Raw genomic sequence first — 21,079 nt, forward strand, 5'->3', positions numbered from 1 at the left:
TCTAAATAAACACTTGGGGACTGTTCCCATGAACTCAGGTAGCAGGCCTGGTCAGACCCATCTTCTACCTCTGTTTGTAATTCATATTGATCAATGTAGAGATGCTATCATCTTGCTTCAGAGGCTGAACACTCTTAAGAAATCCCCACTTCTTGTCTACCTCTCCCTAAACATACTGGGAAGCTGACTTCCTGTGCATGGACCCACATGAACATCTAGCCCTAGTTTTTTTTTGTTTTTTTTTTTTGCAGGTAAGTCACACATGATCACCTTCACGGAAAGCCATATGTTTGCAGCTTCGTAGTTATGCTAGGTGTTTCACACTCCGTGTGGGTGAATATTGGGATCAGCCACCATTGAAGAGCATATGGAAGTCTGGGGTAGGACAGACTTCTCCTTCAGAAGTGGGCTTTTCTGATTAAGGGGACTTGCTCTATATGCAGTGTTTATATGTGTGTGCAGGAGCCATTTCCAGGGTAATTTTGCCATCCCTCTCTAGATGCATGTTTGTCTAGTAAAGGACTTTGAAAAATAGATGGTCTGGAAGGAGCCCAAGCATGGCTTCTGTGATAAAGCTCAAGCTAGGGGACTTAAGGGAACTTCTATACATCGCTGTCCTCTGTCATTGAGTGATGCTTATAGAGGATAGGACCCCGAGTGCAGCTCTCCTCACGCCATTATTTGAGCTATGTAATTCTTATGAGGTTTGAGCACTGCCTTGGTCACTAACCCTAAGCCTAAGCCAGGCCCCCTGGGGGAGCAGAGCATTTGTGACATGGTGCTGCCCCTCTTGGGAACCATCTTCTGGGATCTGGTAATGTATCTATCCTCACAGGTGTTGGCCCTCCAGTTCTCCCCAAGTGAAAAATACTGTCCTGGGCAGTGCTTAGGTTTGCAAAAGAAAAACTGCAGTGCAGGCTGGGGCTGATGATATCTGGGAGCCCAACTGGAAGGATGGAAGGCAGTGTGTGGCTAAGGCAAAAGCAAAGTAATCTCTGTGTTTATAGGAAACGTTGTTCCTTATGCATGGATGCTAGTGATCATTGAAACCCTTTTAAAGAAAAAAGTTTAATTAAAAATTAAATATATTGTATTATATATGTATATATATAAAGGCAAAGTAAAAAATACAGTCTCATTCTAGAAAATACATAGCAGAAAAAGATTAGATAGTTCAAAAACAACCTGGCAGAGGCAATCCAGGGCCTGAGGCTCCTAAGGAAGGCCCAAAACACAGGAGCCCCCAGAAGGAGCCCCCAGAAGGAGGTGTGTGAATGAGGCGGCGACAGAAGTGGCACCCTTAGGTCATCAGCTTTAAAGGTTGCTGCATACCCTAACATACATATGCGAAAGGAAGGGAGCAGGCAACCCTGCCACTTGGCCACATGCAGGAGCGTGGAGGGCAAGGACAGTGTCTAGCCTGAGATGCAAGCGCTGTAATAGACCGCGCTGCTAGCGTCAGACAGCGCAGAAATGAGACTGCTCTCCTCTGGACAGGACATGGCGCGCGGACCTAGTTTGGCCAGTGCCATATGGTAGGGAAGTGTAGTGGCATCCGGTCGAGTCCGGCTGCAATTGAGATACTGGTCGAATTCGGTGAGGTCCACATCGGCCCAAAGGTCGGCGGTAGGCTCCAGTTGCTCTGTGCCTTCAAGAGAAGAGGCTTCAGGTGGTGGTGACAGAGGGTTGGGAAACGGGCCCGGAGTGCCCAGGGTGCCATAGTAGAGGCCCGCGAGCGGCGCGGCAGGCGGCGCTGTCCTGAGCGCCTCAGCCAGGGGCGCCCCGTAGCAGAAGCTCGGGTCCCGTGCCAGCTCGGGGGTATAGGGCGCCCGGAAAGCCCGCAGAGCGCAGTCCTCAGGCGCCAAAGGCGGTGGGAAGAAGGAGGCCTCGCCAGACTCCAGGCCGTCCAGAGGCGAGCGCTCGGGCGTGGGTAGCCCCAAGCCATCGAACTCCGCACCCAGAGTGGGTAGCTCGCGAAAGGAGCGACCTGAGCCTGATACTGCAACGAAGGGCTCGGGCGGCGCAGACGGCTGCACGAGGCCTGGGAGCAAGAGGCCGGGCTCCAGCCTCCGGACCTTGCGCGCCTGTTTTTTGCGGCGAGGCCGGTACTTGTAGTTGGGATGGTCGCGCAAGTGCTGCACACGCAGCCGTTCGGCCTCTTCCACGAAGGGCCGCTTCTCCGCGGTGTTCAACTCCTTCCACGCTTTGCCTGTGGGTGAAGGGAGCCTGTTAGTGGACCAATGTCGGGTGCACAACTAGCCAACCCTGCGTGCGCCTTGGGCGCGCGGTGTGAAACTTGGCATAGACCCCTGCGAACGGCCCTGAAACCCCGAATCCCGACCCCCTCCCAAGTCCCCTCCTTCGCCGCCCCTCTAAGCATTCGAGGCTCTCACCCAGCATCTTGCTCAGCACGGCGTTGTGCAGATCCGGATTTTGTTGCGCCAGTCGCTTGCGCTCGTCCTTCGCCCACACCATGAAGGCGTTCATGGGCCGCCGGATGCGCAACTCGTCGGCCGTTTGGCGCTCCCCGCGGCCAAAGCCATAGCGTCCTGACTCGGGGCTGCGCGGTGGACTCCGCGGAAGGCTGGACGGCGAGACGGGCGAGGTGGGCGAGACGTTGGTGACAGGGAGGCCGCGGGGCTCAGCAGCGGCCCCGAGTCCCGGGGCCCATGCACAGTCGCGGCGGGAGGGCGGGTCGTCCTGTGCGCCGTAGCCGGGCGGCGATCTCTGCATTCCAGCTGGGCAAGGCCTGGGCGGAACGCGGCGCGGGAGCGCAGGAGACAGTGGCGTGCACTGTGAAGCCAAGTACGGAGGTCTGACGGACGTCGGGTGGAGACAGTGGGGACGTGGTAGCTTCGTGCCAGGAAGGCATCCCAGATATAGAGACACCGGGCCAATCCGCAGCAGAGCTGGCGGACCGGGGCGGGGCTGCCCCCCTCCGCGGTGGCTCCCTTTCTTCTTCCCGGCAGGATCCAGCTGAGGCCTCCCCAGCGCAGAACCACCCCCCCCCCCGCGTCCACTGTCTCAAAAGAAGAGACCCCCGTGTGGGAGAAAACTGCTAGTGTGGGCTAGGGCTCAGAAGGAGGGGTCCTCCAGGGTTTTCAGGTTTCAGAGCCGCGCTGGCACCCCCACCCACAGAAACAGACCCGTGGGCAGTAATGATGGAAGGGGACAGCGGCCTTAGATTGGATGAAGAAAGATTTATTTTAGCACCAAGTTCTAGGGAAGTTACTTTCATCGCTCCTCGGGAAAGGGAATGGGATTTGGCGATGTTCTTGCCTCTTCTTGTGCGTCGACCCTCCCAAAGGCTGAGCTCAGCTAGGTAATTCCAGTGTTACCTAGTTCTGCCCTTGAAGCTGAAGGAACAGTCTTTTCTCTCTCTCCCATACCCAAACTCTGGGACAAGGCAGAAGAACTGGCCCTGGTCCACAAGGAAAAGGTAAACTAGTGGGCACAGGGCATAGCCAGTCCCTGCTCCCCAGAATCTGTGTGTGGGCTGTTGTAGCTGGTTTCCCTTCTCCGGGCCAGACAGCTGCCCCAGGAAAAGACAAGAGCCTGAGCAGGTGAGGCAGAGGAAAACTGGGAGTTTTCCAAAGGAGACCTCATTCATTTTTTCTTATTATCTGTCCAACCTCTCCACTACAAAAGGAACTGGGCCCTAGAAACTGATGGCTTTCTTCTGAGAGCTGCCCCCTCTCCACTGCCAAGTGTAACTTCATAGAGGAAAATCCAACGCCCTTGGCAGCTGTCCCTGACAAGTCAGAAGCTCCATCTACATGTATCCTGGGTATTCTGCAACCTTCCCTATCACGTCAGGATATCCCCACCTTGAGCACTGAAAGAGAAAGCCTGTGTAGCTTCTGGGGCTGCTCTTAAGTATCAGAACAGTCCCAAACATTCTTTTTGTTTTGTTTTGTTTTTCCGAGATGCCCAGCTAAAAGTTACTTTTATAGGTGCTGGGAATTGAACCCAGGTCTCTTGGAAGAGCAGCCAGTGCTAACCACTGAGCCATCACTCCAGCCCCATTCTGAACACTCTTGCCATGGAGAGATCCCACAGTCCCTTAGACTAAAGGATGATGAATATTATCACTACCTGATATTTTGTCATGTAGATATGGTAATAAAGGGCACATTAGAGGCCCTGCACCTGCTGCAGTGGCATGAATTCTGAGTAGTGTGAAAGCATTGGAGCAACTCAATAATTTCTCAGAAGGCAGGCCGTGGTGTAGACACCAAGGTGAAATGCTTTCAGGATCTTGCCAGTGGTCAGCTCCCTTTTGCCAGGTCTAGGTAGGTGGGTTGTCTGGGTAGGAGGTGGGTAGGTGGGTAGGAGGATGGTGAATGAGGACATGAAGAGCTATATGAAGATTTTCATTTTGAGTGGACACAAAGAAATAGAGGTAATGGCTGGAGCATGGGTCAGTGGTAGAGCACTTGTCTGGCATGCAAAAGGTCCTACTTTCCATCATCAGTACCACAAACAAAGGATCAGAGCTCCCTGATATAGCATCACTTTTTGTCAAAAAATACCTTTACTCCATAGCTATGGGTATAGGCTGAGGTCCCCAGAGCCTGACTTAGCCAGGAAAATAGCTATTTTGAGATGATGTTCACTGGGGCTCTAGAAAAGGATCTTCAGTGTCTTTTTGCCACAGCCTCACATATTGCAGTGGGCTTGGAGTTCTGTGAAAGCTCAGAATCAGCCTCCTGCTCTGAACAGAGTATCCAGCATTACCTCATTGTTCCCCTCCATGACCCTCCTACAGTCACCCCTCCTGGTATCAGCCAATGACCCTCCTCTTAGTCAAACTGTGGCTCAGATGCCAAGCTGTTCTATCCTGTGAGCTGGGCAGGAGCCTGCTCCCTTTTCTCTGTAGGGTCAGGCTAACCCTCACTGCCCACTGCTTGGCAACAGTGATGCTGGCAGCTCCCACCCTCCTTCCAGATGAGACAACAATGGGGGAGGTGACTTCAGTCTGCCAGCAGGGTGGCCCTGACCCTGGAGCCCCAGGGCTGGAGAGACTCCCCAAGGCTGTACAGGGCTGCTTTGGGTGTGGCCAGCTATGTTAGGAGAGTGACATTCCATGTGAATGTCTGTGTCTGTGTGTGGTCTACATGTGTGTCTGTGTCAGGTTCCCAGGGTGTGGGGCGAGGTAGTCCCTAGTGCTAGAGGCTGGCCAAGTCCTTGGGAGTTAGACACGATGAACTCTCCTATAAGGGGATAGGAACTCAGGGGTTGAGAACTGGAAGTCCTACTCAGGGAAAAAAAAATGTCCTCAGCATTCAAGGAAGGGATCCCTAAAGCTTTTTGTTAGATGAGCAGCCCTAGCTTTGGCCAAAGGGAGAAAGGAAATTCTGCTGCTGAAACTCCATTTCAGTCTACTTGGCTGTATTTGGCTCAGACACTTATTCATGACAGGGTTGTCTATAGCTCTAGCCCCTAGAAAGTTGAAATGGTAGGGCAAACCTTTTCTGCCAGTATGGGGCTAGCTTAGGTGCAAAGTAGACCCTATGCTCCTATCTTCCCTGGCTATACCTACTCCCCTTCCTCAGCCTTCCTGGACCCCAGGCTTCTGTAAGGCCTGCAAAGGATTCTGGGTAGTTCCCCTTGGTGGCTATGGTAGGGGATTGGCTTGGCTCTGCTCCGCCTGGGGGTGGTGAGACCTCCCAAGCACTGCCTGGGCATAGACCTCCCAGGCTCCCACCAGACAGCTCTGGCTGCTGTACAACAGTGAGGCTGGGACCAATTATATAGTCCTGCAGGGCTTGGACCCTCCCACTCCCAAAGGGTGGGGTGGGGTCTCTGTCTGAGGGCAGTGGAGCTCCAGGTGGATGATTCCTCTTTGCTAGCAGCCTTCTGGTTCAGACCCTCCTTTCTTGTCTCCAAATCTTGCTGGCCTCCCAGGCTCTGGTGGCTGGATTTTGAGGAATATGAAGCTAGGGTCAACCTTTACTTCTTTCCTGGGGTCACAGCCTTTGACAGAGTCTGATGCCTTAGAATATCAGGCATATGTGACTCTCAGGTCTGGTTTAGATGAGCTAAGCTCTAGCCTAACAGATCCTTCAGCTCTTTGTTCTCAGTCCTGAGATGACGCATTGTGCTAAGTTTCTGAAACCTTTCTTTTGGGAAAGGGCATATTTAGGAGACAGGGGCTGCCTTGGTTTTATGGATACATGCAGCAAGCAATATAAATAAGTGTATACATGTGTAAAAGTAGTTTCAAATGTTGGTCTTTTGGTAAAGTTCACAGGTCCAGTTCCCAGTCATGGAGCCAAAGAGTCCCTCCCATTCAGAGCATGGTGGAAGTGGGAACATGGAATGAATGGGTGTTAGGCTGGTGGAGGGGTGGCATGAACAGCTCACATGGTAGCTGTTGTAGGTTAAAGAATGATGCTCACTCATGTGGTTGTGTAGAGATGGCTTGATTCTCATTCATTCTCTGCTCTTTGGCCAGGAGGACTGGGTGGGAACAGTAGGAATGGGAGAAGCAAATGCAACCTATTACTGCAGAGTCACCATGGATAATGTCAGACCAGAGTGCTATGGAGATTTGGGAGCAACCAATATACAATGGAGGGGCTTCTGTGGGTGGGCCAGAGGTCAGATCTATTTTGAAGGATGTTTCAGAATTTCAGAGTTATTATACTGTGGTGAGCATGTGGGTTTTCAGGGTGTTATCACAGGCACTGTCCACTTTTCGGGTCGCTGGATGAGACCTGGGTGGGCTGTCATGTGGATTGTCAGAGAGCGGGATGGAGCTGCTGTTCAACATTTTCAGGTCTAGGATGGCTGCATGGTCAACTTGTGTCCTTTAGTCACCTACTGTGTATGGGCCTCTGCAGCAACACAGGGCTCCTGCTCTGCAGGGACTCCATGGGAACCTGGCTGGGCTGCTGGGCTACTCATGGGTTTCCGTGGCGACAACAGGGCGGAGCCAGGAAACAGCCGCTCAGGAAGGAAGGCTGGCCTTCGGGCCAGAGGGAACCTACCGGGCGGAGGAGGCGCCAGACATTCTGTCCAGTTTCCCCAACCCCTGCTGGCCGGTACTCTCGCCCATTCCGTTGGCCTCACCCACGGCCCCGCCCCCACACCTCAGGACTGCCGATCTTTACATAAATACTTTTTTTTCTCTCCTTGGTGCCTGGCTTGGGTCTGTGGATGTTGCTGTCTTTGTTCGCATGAGTGCATGGGTTCCCTTCGTGGTCCTTTGCCTATACGTTGGGTTAACTGCAGGCAATCGCGGGTCTCTTAGGCTGCTGGAGCATGGTATCCATCCCGAATGCCCTGCCCTGTTAGAAGCTGGCCCTTCCCTGCTTGTCTTGACAGACTGGGAAATGAAGATAAAGGGAGACTAGAGAAAAACATCTATCTCTTCTTCCTCCCTTTCCATTCTTCTCTCTTCCTTTCTTTTTCCTCTTCCTCTTTGTTTTTTCGAAACAGGGTTTCTCTGCATACCCCTGGCTGCCATGGAACTAGCTCTGTAGATCAGGATAGCCTGAAACTCATAGAGATCCACCTGCCTCTATCAAGTGCTGGGATTACAGGCATACACCACCACTGCCCGGGTATTTTCCTTCTTTTTTTAAAAATATTTACTGGACTAGGCATGGTTGCCTGTCTGGTCTATGAAGTGAGTTAGCCAGGGCTATGCAGAGAGACCTTGTTTCAAAAACAAAAGGAAACAAAACAAACTAAGATGGCTCTGGAACTCTCTGGAACTCAGACTGGCTTCTGCCTTCTGAGTTGTGGGCTTGTAGGTGTAGTATCACACCCAGCTTCGCATGAGTTTTTTGTTTTTGTTTTCTCCTTTTTCTGACTGTTGACAAGAAGCTTTGGTGGGGAACCAGATGGCTATGTTTAGTGACTTCCACTCTCCTTTGCTCAGAGACAGAATTAATTCTTTTGGTACTGAGCCCCCTGCTGGCACCAGACTGTCTTCTGAGATAGGAAATTGGAAAAGAACAAACAACCTCAATCCTTGCTGTAAAAGATGGTTTTGTTCTGAAGTAGAGAGGCTAAAAAAATCAATAAATCTGCAAATAAGCCAATATCAAGGGTACTGGGTATGAAAGTGAGGCTATATCAGTATCTACACCCTTTTCATGAGTGTTTGTTTTTTGTTTTAGTTCAAACCTGAAAGAAATGTAAAGAAACCATCCAAGTAGCATGCTACCTACACAAATGGGGAGCTGTTTAGAGCCACTGGGGAAAAAAAAGGAGCAAGTGTATGGAAGGGCAGGGGTGAAGCATTAGAGCCAAGAGGCCCAGTGGAGCCTGGAATGATCTTGCTTTTTCCTCTGAATGAGAGCTAGGAATATTTTTCAGTGACTTAGCATCCTATAGGTTCAGCATAGCTTTGTTCCTGCTTAGCTATGATTGACTTTGTCCAGGCTGGTCTTTGCAGGATGGCAGGACAGTTCCACAGGTTTGCTGCCTCTGAGTCAGACCTCCATGCTTCATCCATTGCCTCTGACCTCCATGGCAGCCTGGGGCTCCTCAGAGTAGGAGGGTGGAGTGGCCGCCAGGCTGGCGGGGTGGCAGGGGAGGGGGGCAGCATTTCTGGGAATTGTGTCAGGGAAGCACATTGTTAGAGCAAGCCTGCAGCTAAGGCCTCACTGGCCTCTAGGGGATGCCTCCTGCCTCCCTAGCACTGCCTCTGGGGGAGGAAGCTGGGTCCTGGCCAGGCTGTGGGCTGGTGGGGGACTTTCCAAACAGACATTTCCATAAACCTATGGCTCTTCCCATTCTGTAGACTAGGAGACTGAGGTTCAGAGAGTTCACAACTACAAAGACTAAACAGGTATCCACATGCCTAGCTTCCACTTTCTACCTCATATGACTGGAGACCCTTTTAACTGTTACTGGTCACTGCCTTGTCTGATCACAGAAGCCAGTATCCAAGGAGGGCCTAAAGTGGGACTGGCTATGGCTGTAGATCCACAGAGCCCTATGGTGAAGACCTGCAACCCCCAAGATGGGCAGAGGACCTGAGAACTGCATACAGGGGATGAGCTATCATATGGTGGCAGGGTTAGGACCTCCTGGAGCTTAGGATGCCTCCCAGTCTGTTATGATTTAAAAAGAAACAAGGGGCTCCGTGTGAGCTTGGCAGTGTGAGTCTTCCCACCCACCACCACCCTGCCTTGCCTAGAGGGGAAGCATTCAGGCCACCACTGGGGTCAGGGCCAGCTCTGGGCAGACATGGATGGGGGGCAGGGATCACAAATAGAAAAATAAATGGCTCGGGCTTCCGCTGTTTCCTGAACTGAGGAAGGGGGAAGGGCAGGCTTTGGGTCAAAGGTGCAGTTGGCCTGGTGGGGCAAACCCTGGGGATGTCCCATGATCCTACCTCATTAGAACATTGCCTGCCCTTTTCACATCTTCAGGCTGGGATATCTCTATCCCAGGATCCCTCGGATAGGGCTGTGTTGCTCACTGAGGACTCCTGAAGTTGGAGATCCACTTCAGGGGCAGACTCTTAAGAAATATTGGGGGAGCCAGGCGTGGTGGTGCACGCCTGTAATCCCAGCACTTGGGAGGCACAGGCAGGCGGATTTCTGAGTTCGAGGTCAGCCTGGTCTACAGAGTGAGTTCCAGGACAGCCAGGGCTACACAGAGAAACAGTCTCAAAAAAAGAAAAAAAAAAAAGATTTATTGGGGGGGTGGAGGTAGAGACATGGCTCACAACCATCTGTAATGGGCATTCAATACCCTTTTATGTGTGTCTTAAGACAGCCAATAGTGTACCCACATACATGAAATAAATAAATCTTTAAAACAAATTAAAAAGGGCTGAAGAGATTGCTCAGCCGTTCAGAGCATTGACTGCTCCTCCAAAGGTCCTGAGTTCATATCCCAGCAACTACATGGTGGCTCACAACAATCCATAACGAGATCTGATGCTCTCTTCTGGAGTGTCTGAAGACAGCTACAGTGTACTTACATATAATAAATAAATAAATAGATAGATAAATCTTTAAAAAAGAAAAAGAAATATTGGAAGTATGTATGTGTGCCCCAGGAAGGTTGGGTGTGAAAGCCATTGGTGAACTGTTAAGATGCTTCATCTAGGTGTTCTGGGAACTTGGGAAAGCCCCCAATAGTAGATGGAACAATATAGATAGGCAAGGCTGTCTCCCAGAAGCCTTCTATCCCACCTGGCATCACATTATCCAAGAAACTTCCTATCTCCAAACCCAGGCAGGTATGTCCTCCACCACCTTCAGAAGGCCAGGGTAGAGGACGACGCCACTTTGGAGTGAACACCTCAGTGAATCTATGGTTTAGATGTTTGGTGGGGAGGTTCCACTGAAGGTAAAGCTCTGAGAGTCAGCAAGGTATATGGGGTTGGGGTGGGGTGGGGTGGGGAAGAGTCTGGCATGGGAGGTGACTTCTCTGATCAAGGGCCAGAAGGTGGGATTTGGAGCTCCTGTAGGGTCTGGGCTCAGGACTTTTGGTTTGTTTCTGAAACAAGTCTCTCATATACATATCTGAGGATAACCTTGAACTTCTGATCTTCCTGTCTCTACCACCCAAGTGATGGGAGTACAGGCTGGTACCTGTGATACCTGGTTTATATGCAGTATGATGGATTGAACCCAGGTCTTCCTACGTACTAAACAAACACTACCAACTGAGCTTTCTAAGGTTGGAATTTTCTAAGGCTGAAATGTGGAAATACCTGGCTGGTGAGTACCAACCCCACAAGTGAGGAACCCTCAGGATTGAACACCATCTTTGATCTGGCTTCTTTGTGATCATAGCTCCCCTGCTGGTGATCTACTGGATTTTTTTCCCCAGGAAATATTCTGTTCTTGAGCAGGTCTGTGGGTGGCTCCTGCCACCTACAGGCTGCTGTTGCTCATCACTGGGACCAGCCAGAACTCAATCCTTTGATGGGGTCAGTCATTAGCCAAACACAGCTTGACCGAAGGCCCTGTAGATTTCTTACTGCCTGTGCTGTGGTAGGGTCCTGCAAACATTAACTCAGTACTCAAACACAGGGTTACCTTTGCTTGGTTGGGTTTAGCTTAGAGCAAGGTGTTGATGTTCTGTCTAAGCTCCACCCTATACCTACCTGGCAATAGCCAGGTATGCCCTGCCCCAGAGATCTGGCCCACTATAAGAGGGGCTACTTGCCCCTCCTCTCTCTCTTTGCTCTCCGCTCTCCCACATTCTCTCACCTCTCTGCCCCTTGGGCTCGTCCCCCCTCCACGTGGTCATGGCTGGCCTCCTCCACTTTCTCTATTCTCTCTCTCTCTCTCTCTCTCTCTCTCTCTCTCTCTCCCCCCCCCCACTAACTCCCATGCCCTACTCTGAATAAACTCTATACTATGCCTGTGTGTGTGTGGTCCCTCAGGGGCAGAGGTGCCCAGGCAAGGGCCCACCTGGACACCTTCCCCCATGCCGCCTAGCCACACTCCCCTAACCCCCTATACTCTCCCCTTTTAAGCCCCTTCACAAGGGCCCAGTTCCCAGTAAAGGGTAGAATCAGAGGTGGTATGAAACTAGAGAGCTGTGTTTAGCCATCACTACACCTCTGGAAAAGCTTTGTTGTTACCTTCAAGAAATTCCATGCCTTTTCCTTATGGTAAAGATGTCATAACTGATTAAAATGGTCAGCTCAATGCCATTTTGTATATGTCATTTGCACTCTGGCCTCCTGGGTACAAAAAACTCAATGACTTTTGATACAAGCACACCTGCCACTATCTATAGAACAGAAGAAGACCAAAGTACCTTTCTCCCTTTCCTGGGCATGGTTATGGTCTTTCTGAGGTGCTGCCTTAGTACCTGATTGCCTCAGCACCTTGCCCTGTTCTCCGTGTAAAATGTGAATCGGATGATCCTGAAAGCGGCCTCTGTCATTGTCACTTCACAGGTTGAGACTGAGACATAAAGCAATGTGCAGAATTTAGGATTTATATCCTGTTAGGTTGACTTCAGAACCTGAATAGTTTTGTTTTTGATTTTTGTTTTTTCCCCCGAGACAGGGTTTCTCTGTGTAGCTCTGGCTGTACTGGAACTAGATCTGTAGAACAGGCTGACCTTGAACTCACTGGGATCTGCCTAACTGCCTCTCGAGTGCTGCGATTTAAAAGGCATGAGCCTCCATTGCCTGGCTAAAGCCTGAATTCTTGCGGAGAAACCGTTTTAGAGTCCCGGGCCACCTGCGCAGAGGCAAGAAAGCCCCCAAACTCTCTTGGTACCAAGAGAAGTGTGTGAAGTGAACTGAGAGGCTCTAGGAAGTGGAGACGGCCTGAGTGGATTAGTGAAGGTGCAGGTGCGATGGGCCGCCAGGGTAAGCAGTTTAGATGGGTTGAGTCAAAGACCCGAGCGCAGTAGGGTTGCACTCCTCCCTCCTCTAGGCCCACCTTCTCCCTGGCATTCGCTGGGCACGTGGGTGCCGTGGTCCCGCGGAGTTACCTACGGAACTACCTTTTCCAGAGGGCCGCAGGCCGCGCAGTCGTCTGGGAGTTGTGGTCTCGGGGGCGGAGACTCTTTTTTTTTTTTTTTAAATTGAGTTGCACGCGGCCTCCAGGCGGAGGTTTGTACCGCGGATCTAGGCGGCGGCGGCTGAGGTCGGGCCGGGCGGCGCAACCGGCGCAACCCGCCGCCACCGAGGTAGTGATGGGCAAGGAGGAGGAGATTGCTCGTATCGCCCGGAGGCTGGACAAAATGGTGACCAGGAAGAACGCGGTGAGGGGCGCGGGCCGCCAGGACCCTGGGGCCCCGCTCCGCGGAGACCGTCTGAACCTACCCTCGGGCAGAATAATACCTAGCCCAGTCAGTTGAGACCCCTTGCCCATGCCCGCCCTCCACCCTGTCCTGGGACTGCGGCTTCGCAAAGGACGCCACGCTGACCGAGAGCTACCCTCTTCTCGTCGCCCAGCGGTGGCCTCGGGCGTTCTTGGCCCAGCCGTTGTCTCCCTTGTCTGCCCCCACCCTTCAGAACCAGGTTTCTCTAATAAATTTTCCCCTGCTTAGTCAGGCCTCAGGCAACAGCAAGTCGGTTTGGGCAGACAGTAGAGATTCCGAGTTGAGCCTATGGAGTTGAGACCCGAGGAGACTGACTGCCCCTTGCCTGGCCCCTGGCCAGTGTGGGCTTGGCAGTCCAGTCTGCCTTCCGACCATGATTACCTGCGTAGCCTTTCAGGAGCATCCTTAGGGGATGATGGCACCTGCATCTTGCCTCCGTGGGTGGGAAGGGACTGAGTGACTCCAGAGCATCCGCAGCCCCGCTCCTAGGGCAGCCCAGATAGTGGCTGAGTCGTGAGACTGTACAGCCTCCTTAGGACTGTGCTTGAAGTAGAAGGCTGCAGGACAGCTTTTGGGGATAAGCAGGATTGCTCTGGGGGTTGCAGGGATGGGGTCTAAAGCAGGAAGCAGGTTAAGTTCCCACATATACCTATACACTGGAAATAGAACCCACTTTGCAATCACCTGGGCTGCAGAGGCCTGCTGATGCTTCTTTCCGGTAAGGGTGTTAAAACACAAATGACAAACTTTGAACTGAGGGTGGCAGAGATAGGGTGGGAATCGTAGGGAGGCCCAGTAAGGATGGAAGGCCACAGGACTGTACAGTTGAGAAGGTAACCTGAGAGGCTCCTAGGGAACAGCTGGTGGTTTGTTTGGGTTTTCTTTGTGGGAGTGCAGGGCTGTTGTGAATGTGTGCCCCAGGCTCCAAGGATAAGGTCTTAGGAAAGTCAGCCACCTCAGGGCTCATTGGTATACAGCCTGCCTTAGGGCCATGAAACAAGGCTGCAGCCTGAGCAGAAGGGTCAGCCCCAGTCTCCACCACTAGTAAGGAAGGTTGAACAGCTGGGTGGGTTTTCTCTGCCTTTGTGGCATGTAAAGACAAATGAGCTCATAGTGGCAACTTGGAGGACAGCAAACACAATAGTGTTGGGTGTTAGAAGAAGAGTCTGTCTCAGTTGTAGGAAGGAGGTGTTTGAATAAAAACCTAGTAGTGGTAGAGAGAAGAGCTGCCTTAGGCAGAGTGGAAGATTTAAGGTAGGAACAAGAGGAGCCTGTGTACCCTTGAGGTTCAAAGAACAGAGCTTGGGCAGAGGAAGAAAATCAGGGTTGTCTGTTACAATACCTAGGAGGAGGAGGGTGGCCAGTTTGAAAAAGAGATAAAAAGTGGGACTATGGGACTTGTAGGTGCTGACTTTAAGAAAAACTTCCCTTTGAATATTTAAATTTATTTTACATTTGTTATTGTGGTATATGTTTAAGTATGAGGACAACCCCTGGAAATTGGTTATCTCCTTTCACCATTTGGGACCTGGAGATTGAACTTAGGTTGTACAGCTTGTTGGCAAGCACCTTTACCTGCTGAGTCATCTCACCTGCCCTCCCCTTTGATACTAGGTATTGAACCCAGGGCCTTAACTTGCCAAGCAAGTACTTTATCAGAGCTATGTCTACATGGTCTTCTCTTAACTTTGTTTTAAGAAAAGGTCTCATTAGGATGCTTATGCTATTCTTGAATTCACCCTGAAACTCAGGTAAGCTTTGAACTTTTGATCCTCCTGCCCCAGCCTCCTAAGTAGCTGAGACTCACCAGGTTTGGTAGTTTTCTTTTCTTTCTTTTTTTTTTTTTTTAAGATTCTATTTATTTATTTTATGTATATGAATACACTGTAGCTGTGAGCCATCATGTGGTTGCTGGGAATTGAACTCAGGACCTCTATTTGCACCCGCCCTGCTCGCTCCTGCCCAAAGATTTATCTATTATTATATGTAAGTACACTGTAGCTGTCTTCAGACACACCAGAAGAGGGCGTCAGATCTCATTACGGATGGTTGTGAGCCACCATGTGGTTGCTGGGAATTGAACTCTGGACCTTCAGAAGAGCAGCCAGTGCTCTTAACTGCTGAGCCATCTCTCCAGCTCCTGGTAGTTTTCAATTAGCAATAATTGTGCTTCTGATAAACCTTGTTGGCTTTGGTGTTGTTACTTTGCAAATCTGTGGCTGGAGTAGAAATTCCTGAGAGTTTAGGGATTTAAAGTAGGAACAGAAAGAGCATGCCTACTCTGGAGGTGCAGCCTGTCTGTAGATGCTGAAGAAAAGCCAAGGCAGAGGAAGGCAACCAAGGTTGTCTGTTACAATACTCAGAAGTAGTGCTACACTGATAGGTAGGAACTTTGAGGAGAAGCTGCTCTACCACCATGGCATAGATGGACTAAGGTTAAAGAACCTGAGTTAAGTCGGGCAGTGGTGGGGCATGCCTGCTAATCCCAGCACTCTTGGAGGCAGAGACAGGCAGATTTCTGAGTTCGAGGCCAGCCTGGTCTACAGAGTGAGTTCCAGGACAGTCAGGGCTATATAGAGAAACCCTGTCTCGAAAAACAAAACAAAACAAAACAAAACAAAACAAAACAAAAAACAAAACAAAACAACCAAACAAATCAAAAAAAAAAAAAAAAAGAACCTGAGTTATACTTCTGAGTGTCCTTTCATGTTGAGCAGGAACTGGGGCTTTTTATTTATTTATTTATTTTCTCTAGTAGTTTTTGTTCAGTGTCCTCCTCTGGTTAGTTACCATGATGTCTGGAGATCACCATAGATGCAGGGTGAGAGACCACCTGATCTTTGAGGACAGAGCTGTTGAGCTGTTTGCCTCTATCCCTGCCCTATGGCCAGAGCAGTAAAAAGCCCATGGTGATGTAGGAACAAGTATGCAGTGCTCTGGAAATCTCAGGGTAGAGGAGTGGCTTCTTTCTGACATGTAAATTGTCCTCCATATGATCATGAAGAGGTGGGATTATCCACTACCTCCCCCCACTAGTGTTCTCTGTATAGTCCTGGAACTCACTCTGTAGGCCAGACTGGCCTTGAACTCAGGGATTCACCAGCCTCTGCATCCTAAATCCTGGGATAAAAACATGCACTGCCACTACTCAGCATCCACTGAAGTTTAAAGTCCTTTTTCCTTCTAGGAGGGAGCCATGGATTTGCTGCGGGAGCTGAAGAATATGCCTATTACACTGCACTTGCTCCAGGTAAGCTCTAACTCCCTATATTATTAATATAGGGGCTCCCTATATTAACTCCCACATGGCTTAATTGGCACAAACAACTGTTCTAAGGAGAGGATGGTGATCAGGGAGGTGGGAGGTAGGTGCCCTGGGTCCCAAATAGCCATTGGGAAAGATGTTTTCTGTTCCTGCCCATTCCCCAACTCTTTACTGTGGGAGCCAAGAATAATTGGTGAGGATCTGCCTCTGAAACAGGCCCCTACCACCTCTGACTCAGGCCACTTGCCTTGCAGTCCACCCGTGTTGGGATGTCTGTCAATGCTCTGCGGAAGCAGAGTTCAGACGAGGAGCTCATTGCACTTGCCAAGTCCCTCATCAAGTCCTGGAAGAAACTCTTGGGTGAGTCTTAGAATGTAAAGAGCAGCTCCTACCGGTCAGCACAGCATAGAGTGCTGGCTCTGCTATCCTGATTGAAACTATATGTAGTGGGATATGACAGACATAGATCAGAAAGTACCTATCCCTGGGCTGGAAGTGGATGAAGATGGAAGATGGATGCCATCTGCTGTGATGGGGAGGTGATGGCTTGAGAGGCATAATCATTGAGACAAGGGTATATGCTGCAGAGGAGGTTTTCAAGCTGCAGGAGGCCAACACAAAAGGAGGTCCAGGCAAGATTCTCCAGCTGAAGGAGAAGATGGGACTGCTACCTATGCCAGAGGTTAGCTAGGCAGACAGCAACTGTTTCTGGGACAGTTGTTAGTGGACAGCTGGGCAGCAGAGATGGTCCTATTGATTAGGAAGGCAGCTTTCCTGGGTTCTGTCTACTTCTGTGAGACAACCAAGAGCCTGTCCCGCTTTACAAGTCACATGCCCTGGTCCCTAGTTCAGGCTTTGGGCAAAGCTCTGCCCATGTTTTCAGAAGAGCCTTGTGTGAGGCATGTGCTTAGATTTTGGCCCGTTTGGGCCTTCATGGCCCCCACAGCAGTTTGCTTGGGGAGGGTGGGTCCTAAAGTGGCTGGTGGACTTGCTGGGGACCAGTAGGAAGGTCTGGTAGCCTCCTGGCACCTTGCCTGTCAAACAGCTTTAAGCAAAAAGGATAATGGCCAGGCCAAGGGTAGGCCCTCACCTGGCTACCTGCTCCTGACCAGTCTACACCATCTGTTTTCTGATAATGGCAGATGTTTCTGATGGCAAATCCAGGGATCAAGGGAGGGGCACACCTTTGCCTACATCATCCTCAAAGGATGCCTCAGGGACTACGGATCTCAGGTAGCATACCTGAAGGCAGGTACATAAATTTATGCCTCTTGACTCAGTTTCCTCAGTGGGAAAAGGAGGCTGGTGTCCATTTGCCTGGTTACTGCCCTGAGGGAAGGTCCCTCTCCGGGTGTGATTTACAAGGTTTGTCAGTCTCATGCTGGATACTATCCCACTGTTCAGTTTCCTTCTTGCCCATCTGAGATGTCTGACTGTGTCTGCCTGTCACTGGCATCACTGAGACATTCATTAAGGAGCTCCTATCCAACAGAGCTGGCCAAGCCCCAGGCCCCCTTGCCTATTTTCCTCAAATCCTGTCTTTTTGCTACTTACCAGGACTGGTGAATGGGCCCCTTTATGTAAATGCTATCCGGAGCTAGAGGTGAGCCCAGCTCTTATCTCCACTCTCCATGTTCCTGTGGCAACACCTTTGCTTTAAAGGTAGTCAGGGCAGCCCTGTTACCATGGAGACTAGGAGCACTAGTAGTAACAGACTATGATGAGAGACTTCTTTGAGCAGAGGCTGGGCTGAGGCCATTACAGGCTAAGCTCTAGACTCTAGTGTAGCATTCCTGATATGCTATATCCTAAGCTCACTAGTACAGTTGATTTTGCTTTAGAAAGTCACCTGATGCTGCTGATTTCCAGAGGTAGTATGAGGAAAGGGTCTGGTGGCACAGCATGAATTTTGGGCAAGTCTTGTGTTTGGCCCAGACCTGAGGAAATCCTTGCTCAGTTTCATTTGTGTTCAGTGGGGTCACCTGTGACATTAAGCCTTGACTTTGGGTGACCTCCCACCTCATCTTTACTCTAGGCAACTAGAATTATCTGCCTGGTTCTGCCATTAGTAGAGAGGTATTCACAGCATGGCCCATATCTTGGGCCTCTTGGGAAGCACTCTGGAGGTAGCAAGAATATTTCATCCCATTTTGACCATGGAGTGTTGCTCAGACACTGAATGTTGAGGAGCTGGCATCCACTTAGGGAGTAATCTATGACTCACTGTAGATCTTTTAGCCAATACTTTGATCTGATGAGGACATAACATTCCTGCTGAACTAATGATAGATGAAATTGTTGGGCCTAGTTGGAGGTCTGTCAGGATAGAGCAAATGGACTTTGGAGGTCAGCATGGTATTCACATTTGCTTTTCTGGGGATCACCTGTGGCCTAGGAAAGGTTAGAGGACTGCCCAGGTATCATCAGCTACTGGAGCTCAGCAGGTTCAGTCTGAGCCCAGCAGGCTTTATCTCTCTAGCTGCAAGAAGCCAGACCCACCTAGGACCCCATCCACACCAAGGATCACCACATTTCCCCAAGTGCCCATCACCTGTGATGCTGTACGAAACAAATGCCGTGAGATGCTGACTTTGGCCCTGCAAACTGACCGTGAGTATTACAAGGTCTGGATTTTTGACCCACTAGGTGGCCTGGGCTTCTGCCTACTTCAGAGCTTGCTTGCTGGAGAGGCAACTTTTCTTTTTAACTCACTGTGACCTAGCAAAGAGGGTAAGGTTTTTGGGGTCACCATAACATCTGTATCTTGGGAACTGTCTCCCAGGACTGCAAGTGTCCTATTTAGCTTCTAGGGTTCTGTGCAAGTAGAGGGATGGCAAATGGAAAAAGACAGTGGGGGAAACAAATGAAGGTTCCCTTTTACAGATGACCACGTGGCCGTTGGTGTGAACTGTGAGCATCTGTCATCTCAGATCGAGGAGTATATCCTTTGTACAGGATATATAGGGTCAAGGGCTTCTGACAGTCTATAGTCCACTGAGTTGTGCTTCTCTTGTAGCTATTCGACACAACTGGTAGGTTACCCAGTGCTCTTGCTAGGTGGTCCCTTGATCTTTCCTGGGCCATAAATGGGTTAAGGGGTTTGACTACCTACTAGATAGATCTGGGTCTCAAACAGGAATGGGCCTAGAGAAGGCAGTACACTATAGGCCCTCGGATCCACCACAGGTCTTGAGTGGATAGACTCATCTCCATGAACCTGGGAAGAACATTTCCCATATGACTCCCAGGAGGGGGAGGAGCTCAGAAACTTCAGATGGGTCCTTAAATACTTGCACGCATCTTCCTGGATGTGGGAAACACTGACATGAAGTATAAGAACCGTGTTCGGAGCCGAATCTCTAACCTGAAAGATGCCAAGAATCCTGGCCTACGGAGGAATGTGTTGTGTGGTACCATTACACCCCAGCAGATAGCTGTGATGACATCAGAGGTGAGCTCCTCTGGAAGGGCTGGGGCAGACTGTTTTCTGCAGAGCTGTAGGCCGAATACTTCACCCTTTTTATCAGGAGATGGCCAGTGACGAGCTAAAGGAGATCCGCAAGGCCATGACCAAGGAGGCCATCCGTGAGCACCAGATGGCCCGTACAGGTGGCACACAGACTGACCTGTTCACCTGCAACAAGTGCAGGAAGAAGAACTGCACCTACACGCAGGTTGGGGTCCACTCTCTCTTCCTTGTCTAGGATCCTCAGGGTACACTCATCCTCTTCTTGGATACCACCTATGTCCCTACTTTTGGTCTGAGGCTCTGTGTCAAGGCTAGGTGACTTGACCATGCCCAGCATGGAGGGAACACAAGTGTAATATGCTGTTTGTCAGAAGCTATGAGACCTTCAGATCCTGCTATGGAGGTGGAAGCTGAGGTACTCTGGGAAGGCTATGTGGACTCCAAGGGACATTGGGGGCTTGGGAAGAGGGGACTAAATTAAGAGGCTCTCTCTGGTAGACAGCTCCAGGGCTTGTGGAAACTGCCATCATCTGCAATAGGCTGCAGAGGGCTGGACCTGTGGGATAGAGCAGCTCAGGCCCTGTATGATAATGTTTGCTATTGGGTCTCCAATATAGCCAAGGCTACTGGCATCTCTGCTAATCCTTTTACTTTATAGACCCTTCTGTTGGGAATCCTGCACTTATCCAACATTCTAGACTCTACTGAGGACAATTGTTCAGGGTCACAAAGGCCTCTGTTATGATAATCCACCTACTCCATAGGTCTAGTTCTAGAAGGTTGAGGTAGGTCACTGAGCAGTTTCAAATCATCAGTAGCCATCAGGGGGGTATAAGACCAGTAGTGCCTAGACCAGGGCAGCAAAACCAGGGATTCAACCACCCACCATACAGGTGCAGACCCGTAGCTCCGATGAGCCCATGACCACCTATGTTGTCTGCAACGAGTGTGGGAATCGATGGAAGGTAGGTGGGTGGGCCCAGAGTCCTGTCTCGATGCATATTAGGCCTGAAGTAGGAACGGGGGTGGGAGGATGCTGGGGGGGGGGGAAGAACTATACCCAGCTAGCCACAGTGGGAGTCTGGGATGGAGCCTATCCTATTTCTGCCCTAGGGGGTCATGTGGGGCCTTGGCTAAACATTTCTCTACCTTCCTTCAGTTCTGCTGAGCCCTTGTACTGATGTAGCGCTGGCCATGGCTAACACTGTCCCTCCTGCAATGTTCTTGGTGGACACAACTTCTCTGGAGATACCCTGAAGGTGGCATGCCCTGTTCCAGTCTGCCTGGTGTGTGCCTTTTTGCCCTCTTTCCCTCATTATTAAATGATTTTTTTTTGCCTTCCTCTGGCCTTGCTCCTAATGGGCTAAACACAGGCTTCAGCTGGGTCCTGTTCTTCCACTGCTGTAGATCTATCCTCCTTGGGCTCAGACAACACTTGAGCTAAGCTGTGATGAGACAGTATTATAGACAAGAGCTTGTCTAATGTTTGGAGAGATTACTTGTTCATATGATTCTAGAAGAATATTGCTAATGCTTGTATATGTACCACCATGCTGGCTGCGTGGGCTGGTGCAGGAACTTTC

The 21,079-nt window shown here is 50.5% G+C and overlaps 2 protein-coding genes across 3 annotated transcripts; one reads left to right on the plus strand and one right to left on the minus strand.

Moving 5' to 3' along the window:
• Window positions 1-1,052: 1,052 nt before the first annotated feature.
• Window positions 1,053-2,864, minus strand: Sox18 (SRY-box transcription factor 18). Its single transcript, XM_052184629.1, has 2 exons — window positions 2,394-2,864; window positions 1,053-2,209 (listed from the first exon to the last, which is right to left on the minus strand). The coding sequence occupies exons 1-2, from the start codon at window positions 2,731-2,733 to the stop codon at window positions 1,416-1,418; spliced, it is 1,134 nt and encodes a 377-aa protein (XP_052040589.1). The 5' UTR covers window positions 2,734-2,864; the 3' UTR covers window positions 1,053-1,415.
• A 9,672-nt stretch (window positions 2,865-12,536) lies between these two features.
• Tcea2 (transcription elongation factor A2) lies at window positions 12,537-20,837 on the plus strand. 2 transcript variants are annotated; one of them, XM_052184630.1, is made up of 10 exons: window positions 12,537-12,702; window positions 15,950-16,012; window positions 16,282-16,387; window positions 17,170-17,260; window positions 18,507-18,637; window positions 18,911-18,967; window positions 19,324-19,478; window positions 19,555-19,701; window positions 20,390-20,461; window positions 20,656-20,837. In XM_052184630.1, the coding sequence occupies exons 1-10, from the start codon at window positions 12,634-12,636 to the stop codon at window positions 20,662-20,664; spliced, it is 900 nt and encodes a 299-aa protein (XP_052040590.1). In that variant the 5' UTR covers window positions 12,537-12,633; the 3' UTR covers window positions 20,665-20,837. The 2 variants fall into 2 exon arrangements, with proteins under 2 accessions (XP_052040590.1, XP_052040591.1); XM_052184631.1 differs by having other exon boundaries at window positions 12,537-12,627.
• The last annotated feature ends 242 nt before the right edge of the window (window positions 20,838-21,079 follow it).

The sequence above is a fragment of the Apodemus sylvaticus genome, chromosome 5 (genome assembly GCF_947179515.1).
Source record: "Apodemus sylvaticus chromosome 5, mApoSyl1.1, whole genome shotgun sequence".
Lineage (NCBI taxonomy): Eukaryota > Metazoa > Chordata > Mammalia > Rodentia > Muridae > Apodemus > Apodemus sylvaticus.

Excerpts from the sequence above, each read along its gene's own strand:
- Sox18 (XM_052184629.1), bottom strand. The coding sequence starts at position 2,733 with ATGCAGAGATCGCCGCCCGGCTACGGCGCACAGGACGACCCGCCCTCC. Across the intron at positions 2,210-2,393 it reads CGTGCTGAGCAAGATGCTGG|GCAAAGCGTGGAAGGAGTTG; the intron begins GTGAGAGCCTCG and ends CTTCACCCACAG.
- Tcea2 (XM_052184630.1), top strand. The coding sequence starts at position 12,634 with ATGGGCAAGGAGGAGGAGATTGCTCGTATCGCCCGGAGGCTGGACAAA. Across the intron at positions 16,388-17,169 it reads GTCCTGGAAGAAACTCTTGG|ATGTTTCTGATGGCAAATCC; the intron begins GTGAGTCTTAGA and ends TGATAATGGCAG. Across the intron at positions 17,261-18,506 it reads TCAGGGACTACGGATCTCAG|CTGCAAGAAGCCAGACCCAC; the intron begins GTAGCATACCTG and ends TTATCTCTCTAG.